Source organism: Vulpes lagopus, chromosome 2, assembly GCF_018345385.1.
Source record: "Vulpes lagopus strain Blue_001 chromosome 2, ASM1834538v1, whole genome shotgun sequence".
Taxonomy (NCBI): Eukaryota; Metazoa; Chordata; class Mammalia; order Carnivora; family Canidae; genus Vulpes; species Vulpes lagopus.
Window position 1 is genome coordinate 104,274,773 of NC_054825.1, and position 22,258 is coordinate 104,297,030.

The following is a 22,258-nucleotide window of genomic DNA, read 5'->3' on the forward strand; positions in this document are numbered from 1 at the left end:
ATCATTTGCATTTTATGGAGTTTTTGACATATAGGTTTTCAAATTTTTGTCGTCAGAATTATCCATCTTTTCTTTATGTTTGGAAAGTACTTCCCTGCCTCCAGACTCTTAAGTGTATGTACATTTTTCTAGTTCTTGTATGTTTTATGTTTACATATTTTGGTATAAGATATGAGGTATGGCTTGAACTTTTGGGTTTTTTCCTTCTAAATGATAAGCTATATATCCCAATTCCATTTGCTGAATAACCCTTGCTTTCCCCACTGATTTGGAAAGCTGTATTTATCAAATACTGACTCATACAGACTTTGCATCTCTTTGGGAATAGTCTGTTCTCTTCCAATGTTTCACATTTTTCCTGGGACAACTACTTCCCCTCATTTTTTTGTTTTACTTTTACAAATATTCTCACCTGTTTATGCTTCCAGATGAAGCTTGAATCATTTTTTCCAGTTTGTCAAAATTTCCCCAAATCATACTAGAACTTTGATTGGCATTGTAATATATGCATAAAGTGATATGGTAAGAATTGACATATTTAAAATACAGAATCTTGGAACGCCTGGGTGGCTCAGTGGTTCAGCGCCTGCCTTTGGCTCAGGGCGTGATCCTGGAGACCCTGGATCGAGTCCCAAGTCAGGCTTTCTGCATGGAGCCTGCTTCTCCCTCTGCCTGTGTCTCTGCCTCTCTCTCTCTATGTATCTCTCATGAACAAATAAATCTTTTAAAAAATAAATAAAATAAAATAAAATAAAATACAGATTCTTGCATGCCAGGATGTAGAATGCTCTTCTTTGTTTTTCAAAACCTCCTTAAAGTCTCACTATTGTTTTATAGAGTTCTGTGTTTGAAGCTCACCAACCTTTTTTTGGTTAGGTTTATTCCGAGAGTCTTGTGATTACTTTTTCTGAAGTAAATGGGATTTTATCCCTTTATAATTTCCAACTGGTTATGGCTAATATTATACACAAAACACACACACACACACACACACACAGGCTTTTGGCATTTAGTTAGATATCCAGATACCCAGCTATAGATTTGTACTAGTGATCTTATTGAAGATTCTTATTTTTTTAAGATTTTTATTCATTTATTCATTTAAAGAATTTTTAAGAATTAAAGAATTTAAAGAATTTTTAAAGAATTTAAAGATTCATTTAAAGATTTTTATTCCTTTATTCCAGGATCACACCCTGAGCCAAAGGCAGATGCTCAACCACTGAGCCACCCAGGCATCCCAAGATTCTTATTAATTTTACTAATCAGTATTGATTAAAGGCGAAAGAGAAAACAGTATAGAACCACCATTGATGGACATTTTTTCCATTAAAGTACACAGTACATTTATAAATAGTATCCGCTAGTTCTGCAGTGGCATCCTTAATTCTCTTTTTCTCGGTGCTAAAGATAAAATCTTATAGCATTACTATACAGAATGAGATATAAGCTGGTCTGTGCTAATGCCCTCATATTAATGCCACTCCAACCTCAATAAAAGCATACCAGATTTTCCTAGAGATAATGAGGAAGTACAGCCCTGCTCTCACATGATGTCCAGCACCCAGTTTTTACCTTGTTCTCACCTCCTTGTCATAATACTAACAACCCAGACTGAGCTCTATTATTGTATAATATCTAGTAGCTTCTGACGATGCAGAAACTGTGCCTCATGGAGTAGAAACATGCACAAATAGTTCGAGCTTTGGCCTTCAGTTAAAGGATTGATTTGCATTTACACAGTGCAGCAATTTGGCGTGTGTGTGCTCAGAGAACTTTGACAAAAATTTGAGAGAGATTAAAACTTTGCAAGGACACAGGTGACCTTTATTTCTTTTACATTTAAGGGCAAGGGTTTGGCATCCATGTGGGGAAAAAAGTATGGCAAAAAATAAGATAGTCATCAATTTTCATTTTGCTAGAAGCATGTTTTGAATTAACTCAAACTAAAAAGGTCACAGCTACTAGGCATTTTCTTTTTCTTCTGTCTTTAATTGCATTAATTAGTATACAGATATATAGAGATAGATAGAGAGAGAAATGTATTGCCATAGAGGATCTGGGAAGGCCTCAAAAAAGAAGTTTTGATAACCATGAATATTATAGTATCTGACAGTTTAAGGTCTTTCAATGAATTACAATGCCCCTGAACTATAAGCACTCAAATTATCATAGTTTAAATGTGGAGAAATTGAGGCCTGTTTTCTCTACCAGATTAAAAAGAAAAAATCACACTTTTCACCAATGCCATCCTGTGTTCCCATTTTCTGGAACATATGCTTTCAGAACTATTTTTAGGAATATTTGGGCTTCTACTGATGGAATTATTTTTGCAGCAGAGTGAAGATTGATGTTTACCACCCTGTGGTCACAGTTAAAATTCACACTCATAGCCATCTCCTTAACTCTGTGAGTGCATGCAAATGTGGACAAGATCTCTCTTTTAATGAAATTTAATTTAATAGGGCCCTACTTACCTAAAATAGCTGTTATTTTTTTTCAAACAGTAGCCACTGGAACCAGAGCAGGAAACAAGAAGGGCCCATCTATGTAAACCAGAGCCACTTCATTCTTGCTTGTTTTGTATATTCAGGTTCTTTTAAGATTGTCTTTGAACAAAAAGTTAGTTATCAATGCAACAAAAAATGTACCATTTGAAAACCTGGCATGGCAGTTTCATTAAGCCAACTTTCCATCTTCCAGAATGAACTAGTTAAAATAGGTTCTCTGAGTAACATTAGCATCTTTATAAATGGCACACGTCTCTCTCTCTCTCTCTCTCTCTCTCTCTCTCTCTCTCGACCCTAGGCCAACTGCTGAGATTCTCCAGCTAGTGATAGAGACTCATGTGGAGGGTTTAACAGTGCTATGTGTTGTGTTTGCCATGGATCCCAATACTCTTCATCAGATATCCACAAGGAGCTTTTCTAAAAATACTGATTCTTAGGCCCTACCCTGTGGGCCTAAGAATCTTTGGGAGTAAGGAATCTGCATTTTAAAAGCCTCCCAAGTAAACAAACCTTTACAGATGGTGCTTGTCTGGGTACCCAAAAGAATGTGAGTATAGTCTCCACCACTGGGCTTTTGTCCTGCTTGCTAACGAGTGTTGCGTCTAGGCAGTGCTTCTCAAACTATCACGTACATCCAAACCACCTGGCATTATTCATTTCTAACAAGTGTCTTGGTGATTCTGCTACTGCAGGTACATGGAACACACTTTGAGTAGCAAATCTCCAGGCCAGGGTTCCTCATCTTTGGCACCATTGATATCTTGGGCTGGGTGATTCTTTGCTGCGGGGGCTGTCCTGTGTATTGTAAGATGTTTAGCAGCATCTCTGGGCCTTACTTACTAGATGTCAATAGCATTGCCTCCTGCTTATGACAACCAGAAACATCTTCAGACATTTTTAACTATAGCCATATTTTCCCTGGGGCACAAAATGACTCATGGTTGAGAATCGCTACCCTAAGTGACCTTGATCATCAGTCAGGTGTGATGTATGTTATTAAATGTGATTTGAGTGTGCATTTAAAAATCCATACTCTGGGTTCATCTGTCTTCCTTAGATATAAGCCACATAAGGACAGAGGACTTAACTTATTCACCACTGTATCCAGAGCCCCTGGAAGACTGTTTAGCACACAGTAGGAGCCTGATAAATATTTGACAAGAATAACAAAAGAAGATGTGGTTTATGTATACAATGGAATATTCCTCAGCCATTAGAAACGACAATTACCCACCATTTGCTTCGACATGGATGGAACTGGAGGGTATTATGCTGAGTGAAATGAGTCAATCAGAGAAGGACAAACATTATATGGTCTCACTCATTTGGGGAATATAAATAATAGTGAAAGGGAATAGAAGGGAAGGGAGAAGAAATGGGTAGGAAATATCAGAAAGGGAGACAGAACATGAGAGGCTCCCAACTCTGTGAAACGATCTAGGGGTGGTGGAAGGGGAGGTGGGTGGGGGGTGGGGGTGGCTGGGTGATGGGCACTGAGGGGGGCACTTGACAGGATGAGCACTGGGTGTTATTCTATATGTTGGCAAATTGAACACCAATAAAAAATAAATTTATAAAAAAAAGAATAACGAATGCATGAAGCTAGCACTGAGTAGCACACAAAGCTCACTCTCTGTGGCTTCCTTTTTCAACTTTCTATGAGGTGTACAGAGAAAGTGGCTTTGCCTAGTCCTCTACAAATATTTCATTATCCTTTTTTCAGTTCCTGGCAAAAACCTTAAGAGGTCAAGTTCTTGTGGGGCTAAAGAGTATCTGTCATAGTTCTTATCTGACAAATGCTTTTTCCTTGACCAAGTTCTCTTCTAAGAGAAGTCCATCCTATGAGCCCTTCAGTGACCAGGTCCAGAGTAAGTCCAATGCTTTTGTGGTTTCTAAATGAAATGACCCCCTCTAACCAAACCAAGCCGTGTGGTCAGGAAAAGCGAGGTCAAGCGTGAGCCACACTGTGAAGCATGGCTTTGCCATCTGCACTCACCATCTCCCCCTTTCTTGGGCTGGCACTGCCTGCTGCCCTTTCCTTGTCACCCCCACTTCCACATCTGTGAGGGGAATGGTGCATGTGCATCACTCCCCCTCCAAGCCAGAACACGTCGGGGCGGTTCACGGGCAGCCACGGTCCCCACAGCAGACCTCATGCACCCTGCTTGGTTCATGAAGGCAAAGTGCCAGGGAGAGTTTGAGACTCAGTAGGAGAAAGGACCCCCTGTGCCCACCCCACCCCCTCCGCCCCCCCCACCTCCAGCAAGGGCACACAGCTGACTCTCCTTATATGGGATCTGCCCCTGGTCCTCTCCAATCCCATCCCCAGGAGTTTATAGCAGTTCCCCACCCCACCCTCTCCACCCCTGCGTGAAGGCTCCCTCTCCAGGCTTCTGCATCCTTGCAGGATTCCACCCATTTGAAGGCAAGCCGGGGACTCACAGTGCTCAGTCTTTTGCTCTTCCATCTCTGTGCCTGTGACCGGAGCACTGGGGCATGGCAGGTGGATCCTTCGCCCACCGCCCACCCTGGCTGAGCTTTGTCTCCAGGGCTATCTGTCCACCTCCCGGGGAGTGCAGGTCCCTTCATGCTCCACCCCAGCACCCACTCTGCGACAGTCCCATCCGTGTCCCCTTGGTCGGGGGGAAGCCCTGATTGCCATGCCAGCTCCACCTCCTACCCCAGCAGGCCACACGATGCTTCTTGTCTTACAGGACGAGAGTATCCTTGGAGGGTATGAGAACCAAGTTCACTGGGGGAAGCCCTGGGTTTTCTTTGCAACTTTTTTATTCCTAGCACTGTTGCTATGCTGGTGTTCCAGTCTGTCCCAGAGGGAATCCAGTACTGGGTTTCCCCAAATGTGCTCCAAGCAGACTAAGTGACTCAGCAACATCCTGCCCTCCTTCTGTCTCTCCAGGGCTCCTTGCTTTGAAACGTAGCAGTGCCTTGGGGCTCAGCACTTGGCCCCATGCCTTCTGATGGCTTATAATGTTGTCATTGCCAAGGGGCATTTATCTCCAGACTTGGCCCTTCCTCTCAGGTCCCGCTCTGTATGTGCACCTGCCTACATATGTCCTCACACTCAATACCAGCAGGTGAGCTCCCTGGCCTCCATCCCCCCACCCCAGCACCTTCACGAAAACAACTCCATACCACCAAGTGCCTTGGGGTGCCATCACCACTGTGCCCCCTTGCACCAACCACAGCCTGAAACCCATCCTGGACGCCCACCTGCCTCTTATTTAGCAAAATCTGCTAATAACTGATGTTTCTATTTTCATGTTTCTAGAATGTGTCAATTCTCTCTATCACTACAGCCACTACCCTCCTCTCTCTTTTTTTTGAGATTTTATTTATTTATTCAAGAGAATGAGAAGTGGGGAGGGGCAGAGAGAGGAGAGAGAGAATGAGAGAGAGAGAGAGAAGCAGGCTCCCCACTGAGCAAGGAGTCCAATGCAGGGCTCGATCTCAGGACCTGGAGATCATGACCTGAGCCAAAGGCAGGTGCTTAACCACCTGAGCCACCCAGGCGCCCTGTTACCACCCTTTTGTGAGTTAACATCATCTCTAGCTTGTATTCCAAATCCCTCCTAACTGGCTGTCTTGCTTCCCTCTGTCCCCAGCCCATCTCTGAGACCACAGTTCATGTGATAGTGTACATTTTACCTACATTTATACACATATATGGCTTCTGTTAGGGTTGGCTTCTGTTAGAGTTCTCTGGAGAAAACCAATAGGAGTATTTAGATTTATTTTTAAGGAATTGGTTTGTGGGATTATGGGGGTTGGCAACTCAGATTTGTGGGACAGGCCAGCAGGCTGGAAAATCCAGCAAGAGTTGATGTCAAAGTCTTGAGTCCAAATTTAACAGGCAGGATTTCTATGTTACAGTCTTGAAGAGAATTTCTTACACTTCAGAGAACCTCAATCTTTGCTTATCTTAAGGCCTTCAATTGATTGGATAAGGCCCACCCACATTATAGAACAGCATCTGCTTTACTCAAAGTCTGACTTAAATGTTAATCTCAGGGTGCCTGGGTGACTCAGTTGGCTAAGCATCTGCCTTTGGCTCAGGTCATGATCCCAGGGTCCTGGGATCGAGCCCCATGTTGGGCTCCTTGCTTAGCAGGGAGTCTGCTTCTCCTTCTTCCTCTGCCCCTCCCCTCCCCCTACTCCTGCTCTTTCTAATAAATAAATAAATTTTTTTAAATAAATAAATAAATGTTAATCTCATCTAAAAACATCTCAGCAACATCTCTACTGCTGTTTGATCAGACAACTGGGCACATAGCTTAGTCAAGTTGACATGTAAAAAAAACAATCATACTTTATTTTGCACTTAGAATGAAGGCCAACATCCCAGTCATGGCCACAAGGCTCCATGTGATCTAGCCCTTGCCTTCTTCCTCTCTGACCATCTCCTAGGCACTGTGTCCTGGTCATACTAACCTCCCTTCAGGTCTTGAATATACCATCTGCCTCCTGTCCTGGAGCCAGTACATACTTTATCGCCTCTGCCTGACATACCTGGTCCCTGTTCCCAGTGTGCATGCATTCTTGTACATGCATTGCCTAAGGAAGCCCTACTCCATCATCCTTCAGATCCTGGTTCAAATGCTGTCTTCTGGAAATAGCTCCCACACCAGGCAGACTTACCTACTTCTCTGACTCAAGGTGACACAACGCATGATGATGCATTTAGTTGTGTGGATACTTAATTGATATCTGTCTCCTCCACTAGACTGTACACTGCTCTAAGGCAGGAGCCAGGTCTGTGTTGTCCACCCAGGTACCTCCAACACTCATATTAAAGGAACGTGTGAAGGAGTTGGGAAAGATAGCTGGGCCCTGAACACCTTATGTCTTCCTTCCTGGTAGGGCCCCTTCCATCCCATGTGGGGCCTACACTTGCTTATGGGCTCCCTGCACCTGCTTTCCTTGTTCTCTTGCTCCTGGCTTTGCAGACACTCCCTGCTCCCCCTTAAGATGTGCCCTACAAAGCAGAGGGGACTACTTCCCTGTCTGTCTGCCCATGTGGCTCAGGTTTGAAACTCTGCCTTCATGAGCCTCGCTTCAGGCACCAGTTTTAGTTCTTGAGGATAAACATTTAAAACAAACTGACAGAGCAGAGCTTTCATCTGGAAAGAGAGGACTGGGGGGCTGTCACCCCTTCACGAGCCCTCAAATGCACATTTGTATACAAGCATTTACAGAGACAAAGCTACTGCCATCCAGTATATTGGTGAGAAAATAGTCACATTTTACCCTCCAGTGGAAACCTAACCAACGTCTATGGACAGATCAAGATTGGCTCTACTCCCCCTCCCCCCAGCACTTTAATACTTGAGTTGTCTAAGATCTAATTATTTTAATATTTTCCTATGGGCCTGGAAGCTTACAGACTGTTAGGCAAGAGTCTATGTTAATTGGCTCTTAGCCATTTCCCTTCATGATAGATAACCATTTCAAGGTTGGGTGGTCCGTGTCCCAAATGCTGCAGAGCACCAGTGAAATGAAGCTTATGAAATTTCAGATGCATTAGATACAACAGCTGTCCTCCAGCACATGCAATGGACATAATCATCAAACCTGAGTATAAAGCAAACCGCACTTCCCCTGTGACTTGTATCCTCATGCAGAGAAGCTTTACCTTCATTCCAGTTAAACACTTATTAGTGGAGGTTCTTCTCTCTCTGGACAACATTGTCAGTGTGAATCATCTATAAAACTCCAACGCATCGGGGAATCCCACTCTTCCAAATCCTTTTGGTAAAGGAAAATAAATGTACATCTTTTGTATATTTGGGTTTTTCCCTTTGCATTTTATTTTTTTAAGATTTATTTATTTGAAAGAGAGAGAAAGAGAGAGAGAGAACACAAACAGGGGGAAGGGCACAAAGAGAAAGAGAGAATCTCAAGCAGAGCCACATGCAGGGCTTGAACTCATGACCCTGAGATCATGACCTGAGCAGAAATCAAGAGTCAGATGCTCAACTGACTGAGGCACCAAGGTGCCCCATTCCCTCTGCATTAAAAAAAAAAAAATCAGAATTCAGTTACTTTATATGGTGAAGTTCAATAGTTTTAAAAGTTCAACCATTTTCTCCCTGAATTTGGAGCAGAAAATAAGATGGTAGACAAGTGGGTCTCTCAGGATACGAGTGTCCTAAAAGAACAAGACTTATTCAGAGTGACTTATTCAGAGTAGGCATGGATTAACAAACAGCTTACTTAGGACCTCTGGTTAAGCCCAGGACTCCTCTCAGAGTGAAAAACTTAGTCAACAGGCAGCTTTGTGTCTCTGGACTCACACTGCGTGCACAGCACCCCTTCTCCAGATCCCCAGATCCCCTCTTTCTTTGCTGATTGTGAGGTTCATGCCAGATGGCAGTTCTGTCACTGTTTCTGCCTCCACACCCACAGCTACCGGCAATTTGCAAGGAAAGGGTACTTTATGAAGAGAAAGGCCATTTCAGGCTTTTAAGTTCTCTTTCAAAATGCCTGTGTATAAAAATGTCCTTAAGAAATACTGACTCATATAAACTTGCAGTACTGTTAGAGGTTTATCCCCCCAAATTCTAGTGTTCTTTATCCATTAGATACTGCAGACTTCAATTACTCTTTTTTTCAACGGCTCTACTTAAACCACAAAGAGCAGCCCTAAGAGGCAGAGGCACAATGGTTGCCAACAACAACAAAAAAAAACCCAAACCCAAAACGCAGAGTAATTGAGGATTAGCACAGGAATGCCACCTTGTGTGCCCCATGACATGGGCCATGGGTGGTCATCATCTCCAGGAACAAGGAGCAGATTTTATGACCAGCCATTGGCATCACTCTGAACATTCAGGAGAAACTTCCTTTGTGCTCAGGTAGGTATTTGAGGTCCTGGGTTTCAAGGCCCTATTATTCACATCTACCCTGGACATGAGCATGCCTGAAAGCTCTGAATTTATTATGTGGAAGAAACAGCACCACTGGGGTATCCTGAGGTGTCCAGCTGCCCATGTCATGTGGTGCATTCTAGTGGCACAGACAAGCTGCATGAGATGGGTCTCTTGACCAGCAGCAGCTAGGGACACATATAAGAAGAGCAGCAGCCTCAGGAGGATCCTGAGAGAGGCATCCCCAGGGCAAGGAAACTCTGACTGGCATCTTTCATCCTCACCTGCCAGGACTATTGGCCTTCCACACCTACTGTGTGCTAGAACCTCTTCTGGACAGCAGGAACATGAAAGTGGGTAAAACGTGGTCCCTGACCTCCAGAAGCATCTGGGGAAAGACAGGAAAGCAGTTCCTTGTACTGTTGCACTAGTGAGGTCCCAGGTCTCCCCTCCAACCTGGTGGTAGTTACCACCAGGTCGAACGTGTGTTTGAACTGCATGGGGGCCACTTATACATGTGGTTTTCTCAATAAATACAGAACAGTATTTGTAACAGTAAATGTGTTTTATTTATGATTTTCTTAATAACATTTTCTTTTCTCTAGCTCACTCAATTGTAAGAATACAGTACATGGTGCATGCAATACAAAATACATCTTAATTTATGTTATTGGTAAGGCTTCTGGTCAACAATAGGCTACTAATAGTAAAGTTTTGGGGGAGTCAAAAGTTATAATTGGATTTTCAACTCTGCAAGGGATTGGCTCCCCAACCCCAACATTGCTCAAGGGTCAACTGTATGTCTTAAATGTCAATTGACTTTTTTTTTTTTTTTTTTTTTTTTAGTTCTATGGACCTTTAGTCACTTTAATGATGGTACAACTGGGCCCTGAATCCAGGTCTTCTGCCAATTTCTTTTACATAAAAAGCTCTGCAGATATGAGTTTTTGGGTTTAGCTTCATTCTTATGCTTCCATTTGTCATGTCTGTTGAGTTTCGCCTTCAGTTCACATTGTATCAAACTTTTAATCTTTCAAAAATATAGTTTGGAACTATACAATCACTTGTTTATTTTAAGAAGTGCTAACTACTTTTCCAAGTCACTGCTACTCAGGCTAGGCTTTGTTAGTCTTTGCAGTGTGGATAAGTGCATTATCCCAGCTTTTTAAAACACTTCCCTTGACAATTCACTTTTTAAATTTTCTGATTAACACAAATATTATTGATTGAGTTATTATTTTGAAACCTATATCTGGCTTTTGAGTTTTCCTGCCCACGTTTGCAAGAGCTGAATTGATACAATGGATTTCATGGCTGACATAAGGCTAATGAGGCACCAAGTCATAATTAATTTAGGCCTCAGTGGCACCCAATTGGCACCTCTGGAGAGCTGACCTTATCTTTGATGTATTCAAAGCAAGTTATTTTTGCCATGATGCTAAGGGAAGTACACAGCCATGTCATCTCTTTGTTTACTCCTTATTCAGAATCCATTGAGATGTTTGATAAGATAGGCACGGGGGGGGGGGGGGGGGGGCAGGCAGGTGGGGACACATACCAGGAGAAGGTATCCTGCTGGGCAAGGTCACCCAAGGTCCTTGGGCTCCCCAGCTATTTAATTATTCTAAGTTGAAGGATTGTCCTCAGCAAAAAGGCAAAGCAGAGGGTTGCCCCTTACGCTGCCCGTTTTCCTGTCCTCCGCACTGCCTCTGTCCCTCAGATATTCCTGAACTCTCTGTCCTCTTCTTCTATAACCTGCTTGGAGAACTTTAGTTTTCCATGAGTAGAAAATGCCTAGTAACCACTCAAGTTGCTTGCCTGCCACTGGTATTTTCACAAATACCAACACTTAGGCCAAAAGGCTGGAGCATATTTCCAGGCCTCGGTCCTCCTCTTAAAGATTGGGGTGAAAGGTGAGGGTCCCCTGAAGTCATGACATGTGAATGGTAGATTCCGTCCGTGCTGGGGTGCTGGCAGAGGGTGCAGCTCTGCGAATACCACCATACCTGGGGAGTTTTTACCACCCTGAAGCCAGACTGTACCCTGCCAATGAAATCAGACCCTCTAAGGACAGGACAGAAAGATTAATAGTTTTGGAAACTCTTCTTATGACTCCTGCCCAGACTGTTTGTGGGGGCCTCAGTGGGTGACAGGACTCACTGCTTATTACCACTTAGCAAATTTACTGAATGCTGCAAATGCTGCTATCTGATCATGTGTACTTTCCTTGTGTATAAATTAAAAGGAACAGCTACTTTTAATGCTACTGGCTCTGTTTCGAGAACACCATGCAGTTTCCCAAGATTTCCTCCAGCCCCTAGGGTCTGCCTTGCTTGTTTATTGGCTACAGAGTCTTTGCTGAAGCCCTTAGATATTCTTGCTCTTGCTCCCCCAGGGGCCTCCTGCTCTTGGCTGCACAGCTAGCTGCCCCAAATTCTTTCTGGCAGGCCTCACAGGGCTGGGAGGGGTCTAGATGAGAATAAAACTCCATGTTTTATTTTCCTGGAGAGCAAGGGTTCTCAACCCTGCAGCACATTAGAATCATCCTGGGGACGATTCTGATTTAATGGGTCCAGGGCAGGATCCATGCATTAGGGGAAGTTTAAAAGCTCCCCAGGTGATTCTAATGTGAACACAGAGACAAAAACCAGACTGTAAGATAAAGTGAAACTTTAAAAAATATACATATTTGTATTTTCTTCAACATTTAAAAAACTGATTCTAAAATATAATGAAGGATGCTGGTCAGACAATAAACAAAACATGGAAATTATTTTTAAAACATACATTTAAATGTATGTATATTTGAATATATAATATACCTTTAAATATGTGTTTACATATGTATATTAAATATACCTTTACATATTTTTGGACATATGTATATATGATGTGTATATGTGTATATATATATACACACACACACACACACACATATATATATATAAAATTTATATTCCTTCCATCCAATGCCTGGTATTTTTGAGGAGGCCAATGTGCAAGATGGGACATTCTTTTTTTTTTCTTTTTGTATATATTTTTTATTGGAGTTCGATTTGCCAACATATAGCATAACACCCAGTACTCCTCTAGTCAAATGCCCCCCTCAGTGCCCATCACCCAGTCCCCCAACCCCCCGCCCACCTCCCCTTCCACTACCCCCTTGTTCATTTCAAGATGGGACGTTCTTAAGCTGGATTTGGAATGCACCATTGGAGAAAGATCTTGATGTCAGTATCACCCACTGTATTAGGGCAACACTAGCTGCTGTAACAAATAAAATCCAGACCTTCAGCAATTTAACACTGTGGGAATTTGGTGTCCCTATGACAGTATGGAGGATAGAGAGGTCAGAAAGGCAGCTCTATTCAGCACAGACATCAGGATCCCCGCTTTGAGGTTCCAGGGTGCACCTGCCTGGAGGGGAGAGAGCGGGCAGGGCTCCACGGGTTGGTACCCTGTGGCTGAGCTCGAACCCCATTGGCCAGAACTCAGTCACCTGGTGGCTCCCACCTGTGTAACTAGTCTGGCAAGGAGCAGGAATGCTATGGGGCTGCATGCAGGCCCTCTGACAGCAGGGAGCATTTGTGTGTCAGGTGCCTCCCAGGAAGGCATAGGTGTCCCAATGCCAGGTGCGACCACTGCCCTTAGAAGTGCAGACTCCAGGCCTCCCTCCTAGGTGCACGAGGCCACAGAGGACAAGTGATTGTGTTAAGGGCGTGTGCTTTCTCTTCTTTTCTCCACAGATATCGCAAACGGCACCAGTTCAGGGGGGTACCGCCCACCTCCCAGAACCAAAGAAGTCATCATCAATGGCCAGACTGTGAAACTTAAATATTGTTTCACCTGCAAGATTTTCCGGCCCCCTCGTGCCTCTCATTGTAGCCTTTGCGATAACTGCGTAGGTGAGTAGCAGCAGAAATCACCTCTGTTCCACCTCTCATGCGGGGGGTGAAATGTCTGCAGCAGATGGGGTGGCTGATTGCCTCGGAGGAGATTGTGCTAAGGAGAGTCAGCATGTGTGTCTCTATAATCCCCGGAACCGAACAACTCAGTAATAGTTAATATTTCAAGTGCCTCCTGCCACGGATCCCATTCACCAAGCCCAGTGGTACCAAATCTCTTTTTCCTTTTTACGTCTTCCACCCCCACCCCCACTACCAGTCTGGCCGCCCTAGGTCCTCTGCTCCTGCCAGGTGCACAACAGAGTGGGGGTTCCTGCCCTGGAGTGGCCGGATCAGCAGGCATTAGGAATAAAACCACTTTACCCCAAGGTCCCTCCATCATCCAGAAGGCTGTCTCCACATGTTGCCGGATGAGCTTTGTGCAGTTCTCACAACTCCTCACAGAGGTACTTAGTGGGGGAGCTGGAGGCACTTGAAGCCCAAGGAGAGGAAGAGAGGCAGAGGCCAGGATGGTGGCTCTTCCCAGAGACCACCACAATCTTCCCTCCCTGTCCACTTGCTTGCTCAGGGACAGACTAGAGAAACAGACTGAGGGAACGGGTATAGCACAGGCTCCTCAGTTGTAAGACGTGGCTCTACTGTTAGGCCACCATCGGCCCAGCACAGGATTTTGACAAGTGACGTGGCTCTCAGCCTCTTGGAATTATTTGGCAAGCACCTCCTGTCACTTCAAATGGAGAGCTGCTAGCCACACCCACAGACCGTCTCCTTTCTTGGTGTGAAGCTTCTTAGAGAAGTTGGCAACCGGGTGACTCAAGTCACAGGAAGGGTGATTTACACAAAGGCTCTGCCTACCCGGAAAGACCCACATTTCTCCAGTCCTGTGACCTGCCTCTAATAGAAATGCCAAGGATAATTCCAGGAATCCTGTTAGCTCAGAACCAACCTTATTTCCCTCAGTAACACATCATCATTCATGGCCAATACTCTTTCTGAATCTATTAGAATTCATAGTCTCCATTCTTAAAGAAAATAAAATGTTATAATATACTTCCACTGTACAAAAATGTTTTCCTTTTATTTGTTTGAAATTTACTTCATCCTAACTTTAAAGATCTATAATTTGGTATAAAGTCCATGGTTTCCCCCATCAAGGCTTTGTCTTGGTTTTTTTAAGTTAGATAAATTACTTTTAGCCTTGGCCCCCAAGCAGAACAGCATGGAATTTTGTTCGATCTTCTCCCATTTTGCAAGTAGTCTGAGTCAAGAGCCAAGGAATCTGGCACCAGATGGCCTGGGTGCAAACTAGCTTCATGACTCAGACAAGCTACTTAAACTCTCTATGCCTCAGTTTTCTCATCTGTACAATGGCCTTGATAACAGTAGCTACTTCATGGGATGGTTGATGGATTATATGGATCAACACAAGGAAAGCACTTGGAATAGTGCCTGGTGTAGAGCAAATATTATTATTGTATCTGTAATTCTTGTTGGTATTCTGTTATTTTTTCTGCTCCCCTTATATTTTTGATTGTCTTTCTCTGAATAATTCCTTGATCTACTATAGCCCTCTGTGGGTATGATGACCAAAACCATACCTGGTCCTCCATATGGGGGCAGACCAGGGTTTCTACAAGGACACATGACAGCCTTTGTTAGACTTCTGATAGGCTTCCTCATGACTTCAGCCCCACAGGACATCTTGAGGACACTTTTAAGTCAAAGCATTGCAGAGTATCTTTAAGGAATAACCTGTAGAGATTCTCAAGACCCTTGCTGGAGTCATAGTTTTGATATTACATAATGGAGTATCATATGACGGGATATTATATGATGTAACTTACACTTTTGTAAAGCTCTTCTGTTATATTCCATGCCTTCTCCTGGAGATCTAGTGACTTATTCCACTAGGCATTTATAAGTAGGGAGTTGGTATTCCCCAACCCAAAGAGTTTACTGGGCACCTCCTTCTCTTTATTATTTATAAAAAGTGTTTACCCATTTCTAGACATCTGTTCATTTGTTCATTTGTATCAATTGGTCTCAATCTTCTATTTCCTTTCTGTAGTCTAGACTACTAATCATAATAAAACTTCCTCCCCAGCTCATAGTGTTTTAAAATTCTCTTTGGATTATTATAAAACACTTTCTAAAAGCTCCTATCTAAAAGCTCCTATTCCTATGAATCCATCTTATTCATTTCCTCCAACACCTGTAGGTGTACATACATGTCCCTTAAAGAACTCTGATGAATTAGATGTAAAATACCCTTACCAAAATTATGTATCAACCCCAGTTAATGGTGTACTTCTCCTAGAGCATATTTAAGATAGTACAATATCTCATGGAAACCACCAGCTGAGAAAATTCAAGCCGCCAGTCTGTAGTATCTAGGAGCCCTTCTGCAACTTTTCTGATAAATCCAAGTCATGGTAACAATACAGCACTCCACAAATAAGCGGGGTGGTGTCCTATAATTGGGAGACACAGAACAGCAAAAGGAAAGGCAAGGAAAGGGGAAAGTTTGGGAGTAGGCTCAAGAGGAGGAAAACTGGCCAGAGACTACATTACCAATGTCTCCTCTAAGCAGCATCTGCTTGTCCTAGAGCTGGAGTTTGGCAAACCTTGATCCCCTGATCCCCTGATCCCCTGATCCCCCTTGATCCCCTTGATCCCTTGATCCCCTGATGTTTTTAATTGAGTATTCTTAATACAGGCCCCACTGTACCAACGACAGGTGAGATAAGTAGAATATAGCTGATTTACCATAAAGCTACTCACAGCACTCCTGGAACAACCACACAGTGATTCAAACCTACATAGCTTTGGTTTTCCAGTTCATTATGCTACATTTGGGCCTTTGGTGTGACCCATTAGCAGACCAGAAAATTGGACCTCTTTCCACATTCAGGAAAATAGAGTGGAAAGCAAATGTCTCCAACAGAGAAGTGTAATTGCAGTTTGCTGTGATTTTATTTTTAGATAGAAAGTTTTTATTGAAAGAATTATACTTTTTGCAGCCAGAGAGGAAAAATACAATGATGTGCTGAAAGCCAAGGTTAGTACATGTGGCTTCCCTTCCCTTGTAATGAATGGGTTTGGGTTGGTTCTTCCTACGTACACAAATAAATATCAGTTTACAGTGGGAGAAAAGAGAGGAAAAGTACAGTTTCTCAGGCAGTTTAGAAGAGTGTTTTTCTTTGTTAAATAAGTTTGAAATGAGAGCAAACTTGTAGGGGCTCTGTATTTTTAGTTGAGGAACTGAGGGAAAAGCTTTCATGGAGAGCAAACTCTGGTACAAATACAGAACTGGTTAGCAGATCCTAGTGGTTGGCAATGTGGCTCTAATGTTAAATACCCAAGACTGGATCCAGGTCCTGTCATTGGATGGTATTAGTACCTGGGTAGGTTATCTGACTACCCCAATTGTTACCCCATCTGTAAAATGGGATGACCCTAGTACTACCTCATAGGTTTCTTTTAAGGATTAAGTGAGATAGTGCCCAGTAAGCAACCTGTAGAGATCTGGTGCACACTGAGGGCTCAGTGAATGTTTGCCATCAGCGTTATCATGAACTGCTGCCATAACACTCCCAAATAACTGCACATTACAAGGTTCATCTTCACAGTGTGATAGGAATTACCTTGTTTTCCTGTAATCTGGTGTGCTTTAAATGACCTGAAGTATTAGAAGTGAATATATTCCCCACCACCACCTCTGGTTTTGTCTCTGTTTACCTCTGTTTCTGTCTCTCTCTCAGAACCTTTTCTGTCTTCTCTTTAGTTCTTTTTCTTTTGCTATCAAATTGCTTCAGCACATACGGAACAGAATGTTTTGGCTTATTTGTTCATCCAGGCAAACTTTGAGGTTATAAAATATTTCTAAATGATCAACATCTGGGGCCATATAGCGACTTCTACTCTCTCTGATCCTCAGGATCCCTCAGATCATTATTATAGTGTGAGTAACTGGAGGTGCTGGAAAGCAAACTGTGTGCTTGAGAGGTCCTCTCTAACTCACGGTGTACTTCCCAGAGCCCCAAGTGAGTCCACTCCACATTTCAGGAAATCCTTTGGTAGTCTCTGGTCTCATGTCACAATAGCCAGCAGCTTTCACTGGAATTGAGTATTCTTTTGTTTTGTTTTGTTTTGTTTTGTTTTTCTGTTTGTTGGTTTTGTTTGTTTTTAATTGAGTATTCTTAATACAGTCTAAACCTGTAATTAAAAGGATCTTCTTGAAAGTAGTTTAAATACACACTGTGGACTAAGTTGAGTTTGCTAAAATATGAGATGGCACATGTGAGCATTTGTAAGTCTGCTCTACCATGAATTTGTCTAGCTTTGACCAGGCAGCTTAGCCTGAGACCTAGAGGTAGCCTCTGGAGGCGACTGCCCCTGGGTTCCAGACCTATTGCCCTGTGTGGGCAAGGAGGATCCTCTCTGCATATGCAGTGCTATATCCTGAAGTGCTGTGAGAACAAAAGAAAGGACATGTGAAGCGCCCCAGCTGTGTCAATCCCTGAGGAGCTCTCAGCAGTGCCAGCCACTCTCCTCACACAGGAGTTGACCCGATCACATTTTGTTCTATCCTCATCTATTAATTCTGGTGTAGATGGCACAAAGAACCCCCAGAGGCCCTCCACAGGGACTTGGTGTTCAGTGACTATTGCTTTTGGTAGGGTTTTACCACCATCTTTAAAAATCCTTATAAACTCTCTTTCTCATTCTCCTGTCTCATTCTTGCTGTGCTCTTTCTCTCCTGGACATACTACATACTCCCCTTCTCACCCTACAGTGTCTTCCTTCCATTGATCCAGCTGCTTTCTCTATGATGTGGTTTTTGGAGCCAGCTGCTGATATTTTGTCTGTTGTGTATCCTCTGTGTATATTTGAGCTCACTCGTTAGAGTTACTGCTTCACAATTGTGCCTAATATTAAGAGGTTTGGAATATCTGAGATTTGGAATTGCAGCTGCCTTCTGGCATGGAGGTACATGCTGGAATTTCTTTTTAACTATTAGGGTATGATGAGAGAGCTATTGATTTCCTAAAGGAAAGTGTATCATTTGAAGGGAATGGAGAGAGCTGGCATTTGTATCCTCCCAAGAACCAAAATGAACAGGGCTTTACTGTAACTGCCCCCACATCATTTCAGTTTTTGCTTTTCAGTCACATTTAATAAGCACCTATGTGTCATACACTGTGCTAGTAGCTAGATGCATCAAAATAAAAGATAGTCCTCAAAGATCATTACTAAGAACAGATGAAGGAGAATTCAAGACAGAAATCATTATATTTATTATATTGTATAAGCCAAATAGAGTAATTTTACCCTGGTAGGGAGTACAATTAACAATTCAGTCATCAACATATATGCAACAAATAACATTGCATCAAAATACATAAAGTAAAATTTGTTAGAGAAGGCAAGGATAATTTGGTATAAACATAATGCTAATGAGAAACAATTGCATACTTCTTATTTTAATGGTTCAGGTAAGTAAAATACAAGTAAGGAAATAAGAATACTAATATATAATTAATAAATATATGCTTAACTTTGTTTCTACAAAATATACTTATCTTTTTTTTAACTGTGTGTGGAATAGTTACAAAATTTAATCATACTAGGTCACAAAAAATCCCTAGCTTTCTAAAAACAGATATTTCACAGACTATAATATCTGATGGCACAACAGTGGAACTAGAAATCAACTGCAAAGAGATAAATACACAAACCTATCCAATTGTGATTTTTAAAAAAAAGGTTTTTAAACTTCAAACACAAACCTCAAAATCATAATTGTGGAATAGCTAGAAAATTACAATAAGAAAAATGCAAAAAGACCTGTACTGGTTAGAATTTTAAATTTTAAACATACAAAATAGTTGACCTAAGCAGAAAAAAATATTTGGAAACCTGTCAGGTTGCTTATAGGAATGAGGAGAAGCCTGAAAACCAGTCTCAGAAGCCAATAAGAGCAGGGAAGTCTGAGTAACTGAGTGCAAACAGTCACTCCTGCAATAGAATGTCACAGGAGGCGCACGCACTACAAGCAAAATGTTTGTTTTGCCACCACTGAGTTCTAATTCTGCTGCTGCTGCTGCTATCAGCTTAAAACTGTGATTCTGTTAGTCTGCAAGGACTCTGGGTTCAGACATCTGGGTGGGAGCACCTGGACCTGTTTCACCTTCACACTCAAGGAGTTAGCAAGTGGGAGAGGTTAAGTACCCACTTTTAGCTTCTCTAACTGAGGTGGGAGGGTGGAGTCCTGCCTCTCGCCTATTTTGAGATTCTCCTCAAAACAGGAAGTTTACTTAGATGGTGAATGGCCAATAAAATAAAAAGTTTTTAAAAGTCTAGTACAAAAAACAAAACTGAACTTATAAACAAATAAACATAGCATCCATCTCAAGAAGATAGAAAAAGAATAAACTTAAGAAAAACAGGAAGAAAACAGTTAATGATCTAGAAAACAGAAGAATAAATATGATACCACCTCTAATTCTTTGGAAAATAAACAACATAAAAATAAACTTCTGGTAAGACTGAAAGAGAAAATAACAAGAAAGTAGAAGTAACAGATTCAAATAAGACAAATATAGGTGAACTTTTCAGTTATTAGAAAATAATTGCATTACTTTGCATATTATATAACTATGTTGATTGATTTGAAAATCTCAGTGAAACATGATTTTATGGGAAATGAGTCAAAGAATGAGAGGAAACTTAAATAGACTACTAATAATGAACAACTAAGTAATTTACTAGAGTCATCCAAGAAAGATGCTAGAACCAAATAGTCTTACTTCCTGTGCTCTGAATAGTATTTCAGATCTTACAGTAGCTTGGACAGATTTTCTGCTCATTTTACCAAGATAGCATAAAAGTAACACTAAAATCTGACAAAAACATCATGAAAAAAAGAGATTCTCATTAATAAATGTAGATCAAGTCCCACATTGGGCTCCTCTCAAGGAGCCTGTGCTTCTCCCTCTGCCTGTCTCTACCTCTTTATTTGTGTCTCTCATGAATAAATAAATAAAATCTTTTTAAAAAATGTATATAAGGTCAACATGATAACACCACATTTTTTTTTGTTTTTTTTGTTTTTTTTTTTTAACTTTTATTGGTGTTTAATTTACCAACATACAGAAAAACACCCAGTGCTCATCCCGTCAAGTGTCCACCTCAGTGCCCGTCACCCATTCCCCTCCAACACCCGCCCTCCTCCCCTTCCCATCTAGAAGTGTAATAAGAGAACTAATCATTTGACATAGAAGGGAATTTGACATATTCCAGGAATGCAATTTTTTAAATGTTAATAAGTCTATTACTTATATCAATAGGTCAAAGGCCAAAAGGTATATGATCATGACAATAGATAATACAAAGAGATTTAATAAAACTTGGCACCCATTTTTAACTCTAAAGCTTGGTAAACCAAGATTGGGAGGTCTGGTAGGCAGAATTTGGGCCCCATGATCACCATACCATGGTATTACTCCCGTAATTAGGTCACTTTACATAACAAAGAGATTTTGCAGATGCCATTATGGTTACTAATTAACTGACTTCAAGTAATGGATAGTATCCTGGATTATCCAGGTGGCCCCAGTATAATCACAAGAGCCCTTAAGAGAAAATAACAGAGATTCCAAGTAGGAGAAGGATTCATCCTACATGGCTAGCTTCAAGATGGAGGGAGCCTTTGGAAAAGGTGAGAAGTAAATGAATCCTGCCAACTGCACTAGGCTTAGAAGGAAGAGGACCCAAGCTCAATGACACCTGCACCCTCCACAATTACCTTGATCTTAGCCTGAGAAGACCCAGAGCCTAGCTCCTGACCCACTAAAATTTCAAGACTATAAATTTGTGTTGTTTAAAGCCACTGCATTTTGAAGATAGCTGCAGTCCCATGCTCATTGCAGCATTATTCACAATAGCCAAGAATTGAAAATAATCTAAGTGCCTGTCAATGGATGAATGGGTAAAGAGGGTGACATAGACGTATAACGGAATATTATTCATCCACGAGAAAGAAGGAAATCCTGCCAATGGCATCATAATGTATGTATCTTGAGAACGTTACATTAAGTGAAATAAGTCAAAGACAAATTGTCTATGATACCATTTATATGTAGAATCTAGAAAAGTCATATTCATAAGAACAAAGTAAGTGGGGAACAGAGAACCAAGAGAGATGTTATTTAAGTGTACAAACTTGCAACCAGTAGTAAATGAGTCAGAGATCTGGTGCACAATATAGTGAATATAGACAACAATATTGTATTATAATAAACTTGCTAAGAAACTACATCTTAATTAATCCAACCACAAAAAAGAAACCATAATTATGAGAGGTAGATGAGATGCTAAGTATTGCTACGACAATCATAATATATAAACATATCAAATCAATATGTTATATATCCTCAATTTACATGATGTTATATGTAAAATATATTTTAATTAATTTTTTTGAGGTAATAGATTTGTTTAAAGCTACTACATTTGTGGTAAATTGCTAGGCAGTTTTTAACGTGATCTCAAAAATGAAAAAAGCTAACATTTTCTCTATGACAAAACACTGGAGTTATTTTACATTAAAGTTAGAAACAAATTAGGATGTTCACTATCATTGCTAGCATTTAACATTTTTCTAGCTTTTTCTAACTAATGCAATAAGATGAGATAAAATAAATATGAACTGTCAAAAGGGAGCAGGCAAGTTATTCCTTCATTGTAGATGACAGGAAAACCAACAACATTAGAACTAGTACCAACAAACATTAGAACTAGTTTTTTAACTTTAGTAAGGAAGGTTATTAGTTACCAAATCAATACATTAAAGTAGGTGACCATATATCGATTAGGAATCACAATAGAAATCAAGATACATTCTCTCCACAAACTACTTTATAAATTTAACCAATTTGAGGTGGGAGACAAGATAAAA

The 22,258-nt window shown here is 41.5% G+C and overlaps 1 protein-coding gene across 4 annotated transcripts in view; it reads left to right on the plus strand.

The window, feature by feature from the left end:
• ZDHHC14 (zinc finger DHHC-type palmitoyltransferase 14) overlaps window positions 1-22,258 on the plus strand; it is a 273,044-nt gene that overhangs the window by 189,018 nt on the left and 61,768 nt on the right. For all 4 annotated transcript variants that reach the window (XM_041742553.1, XM_041742550.1, XM_041742554.1 and 1 more), the window contains exon 3: window positions 13,141-13,299. In XM_041742553.1, coding sequence (XP_041598487.1) covers window positions 13,141-13,299 — 159 coding nt within the window. The remainder of the gene's footprint in view (window positions 1-13,140; window positions 13,300-22,258) is intronic.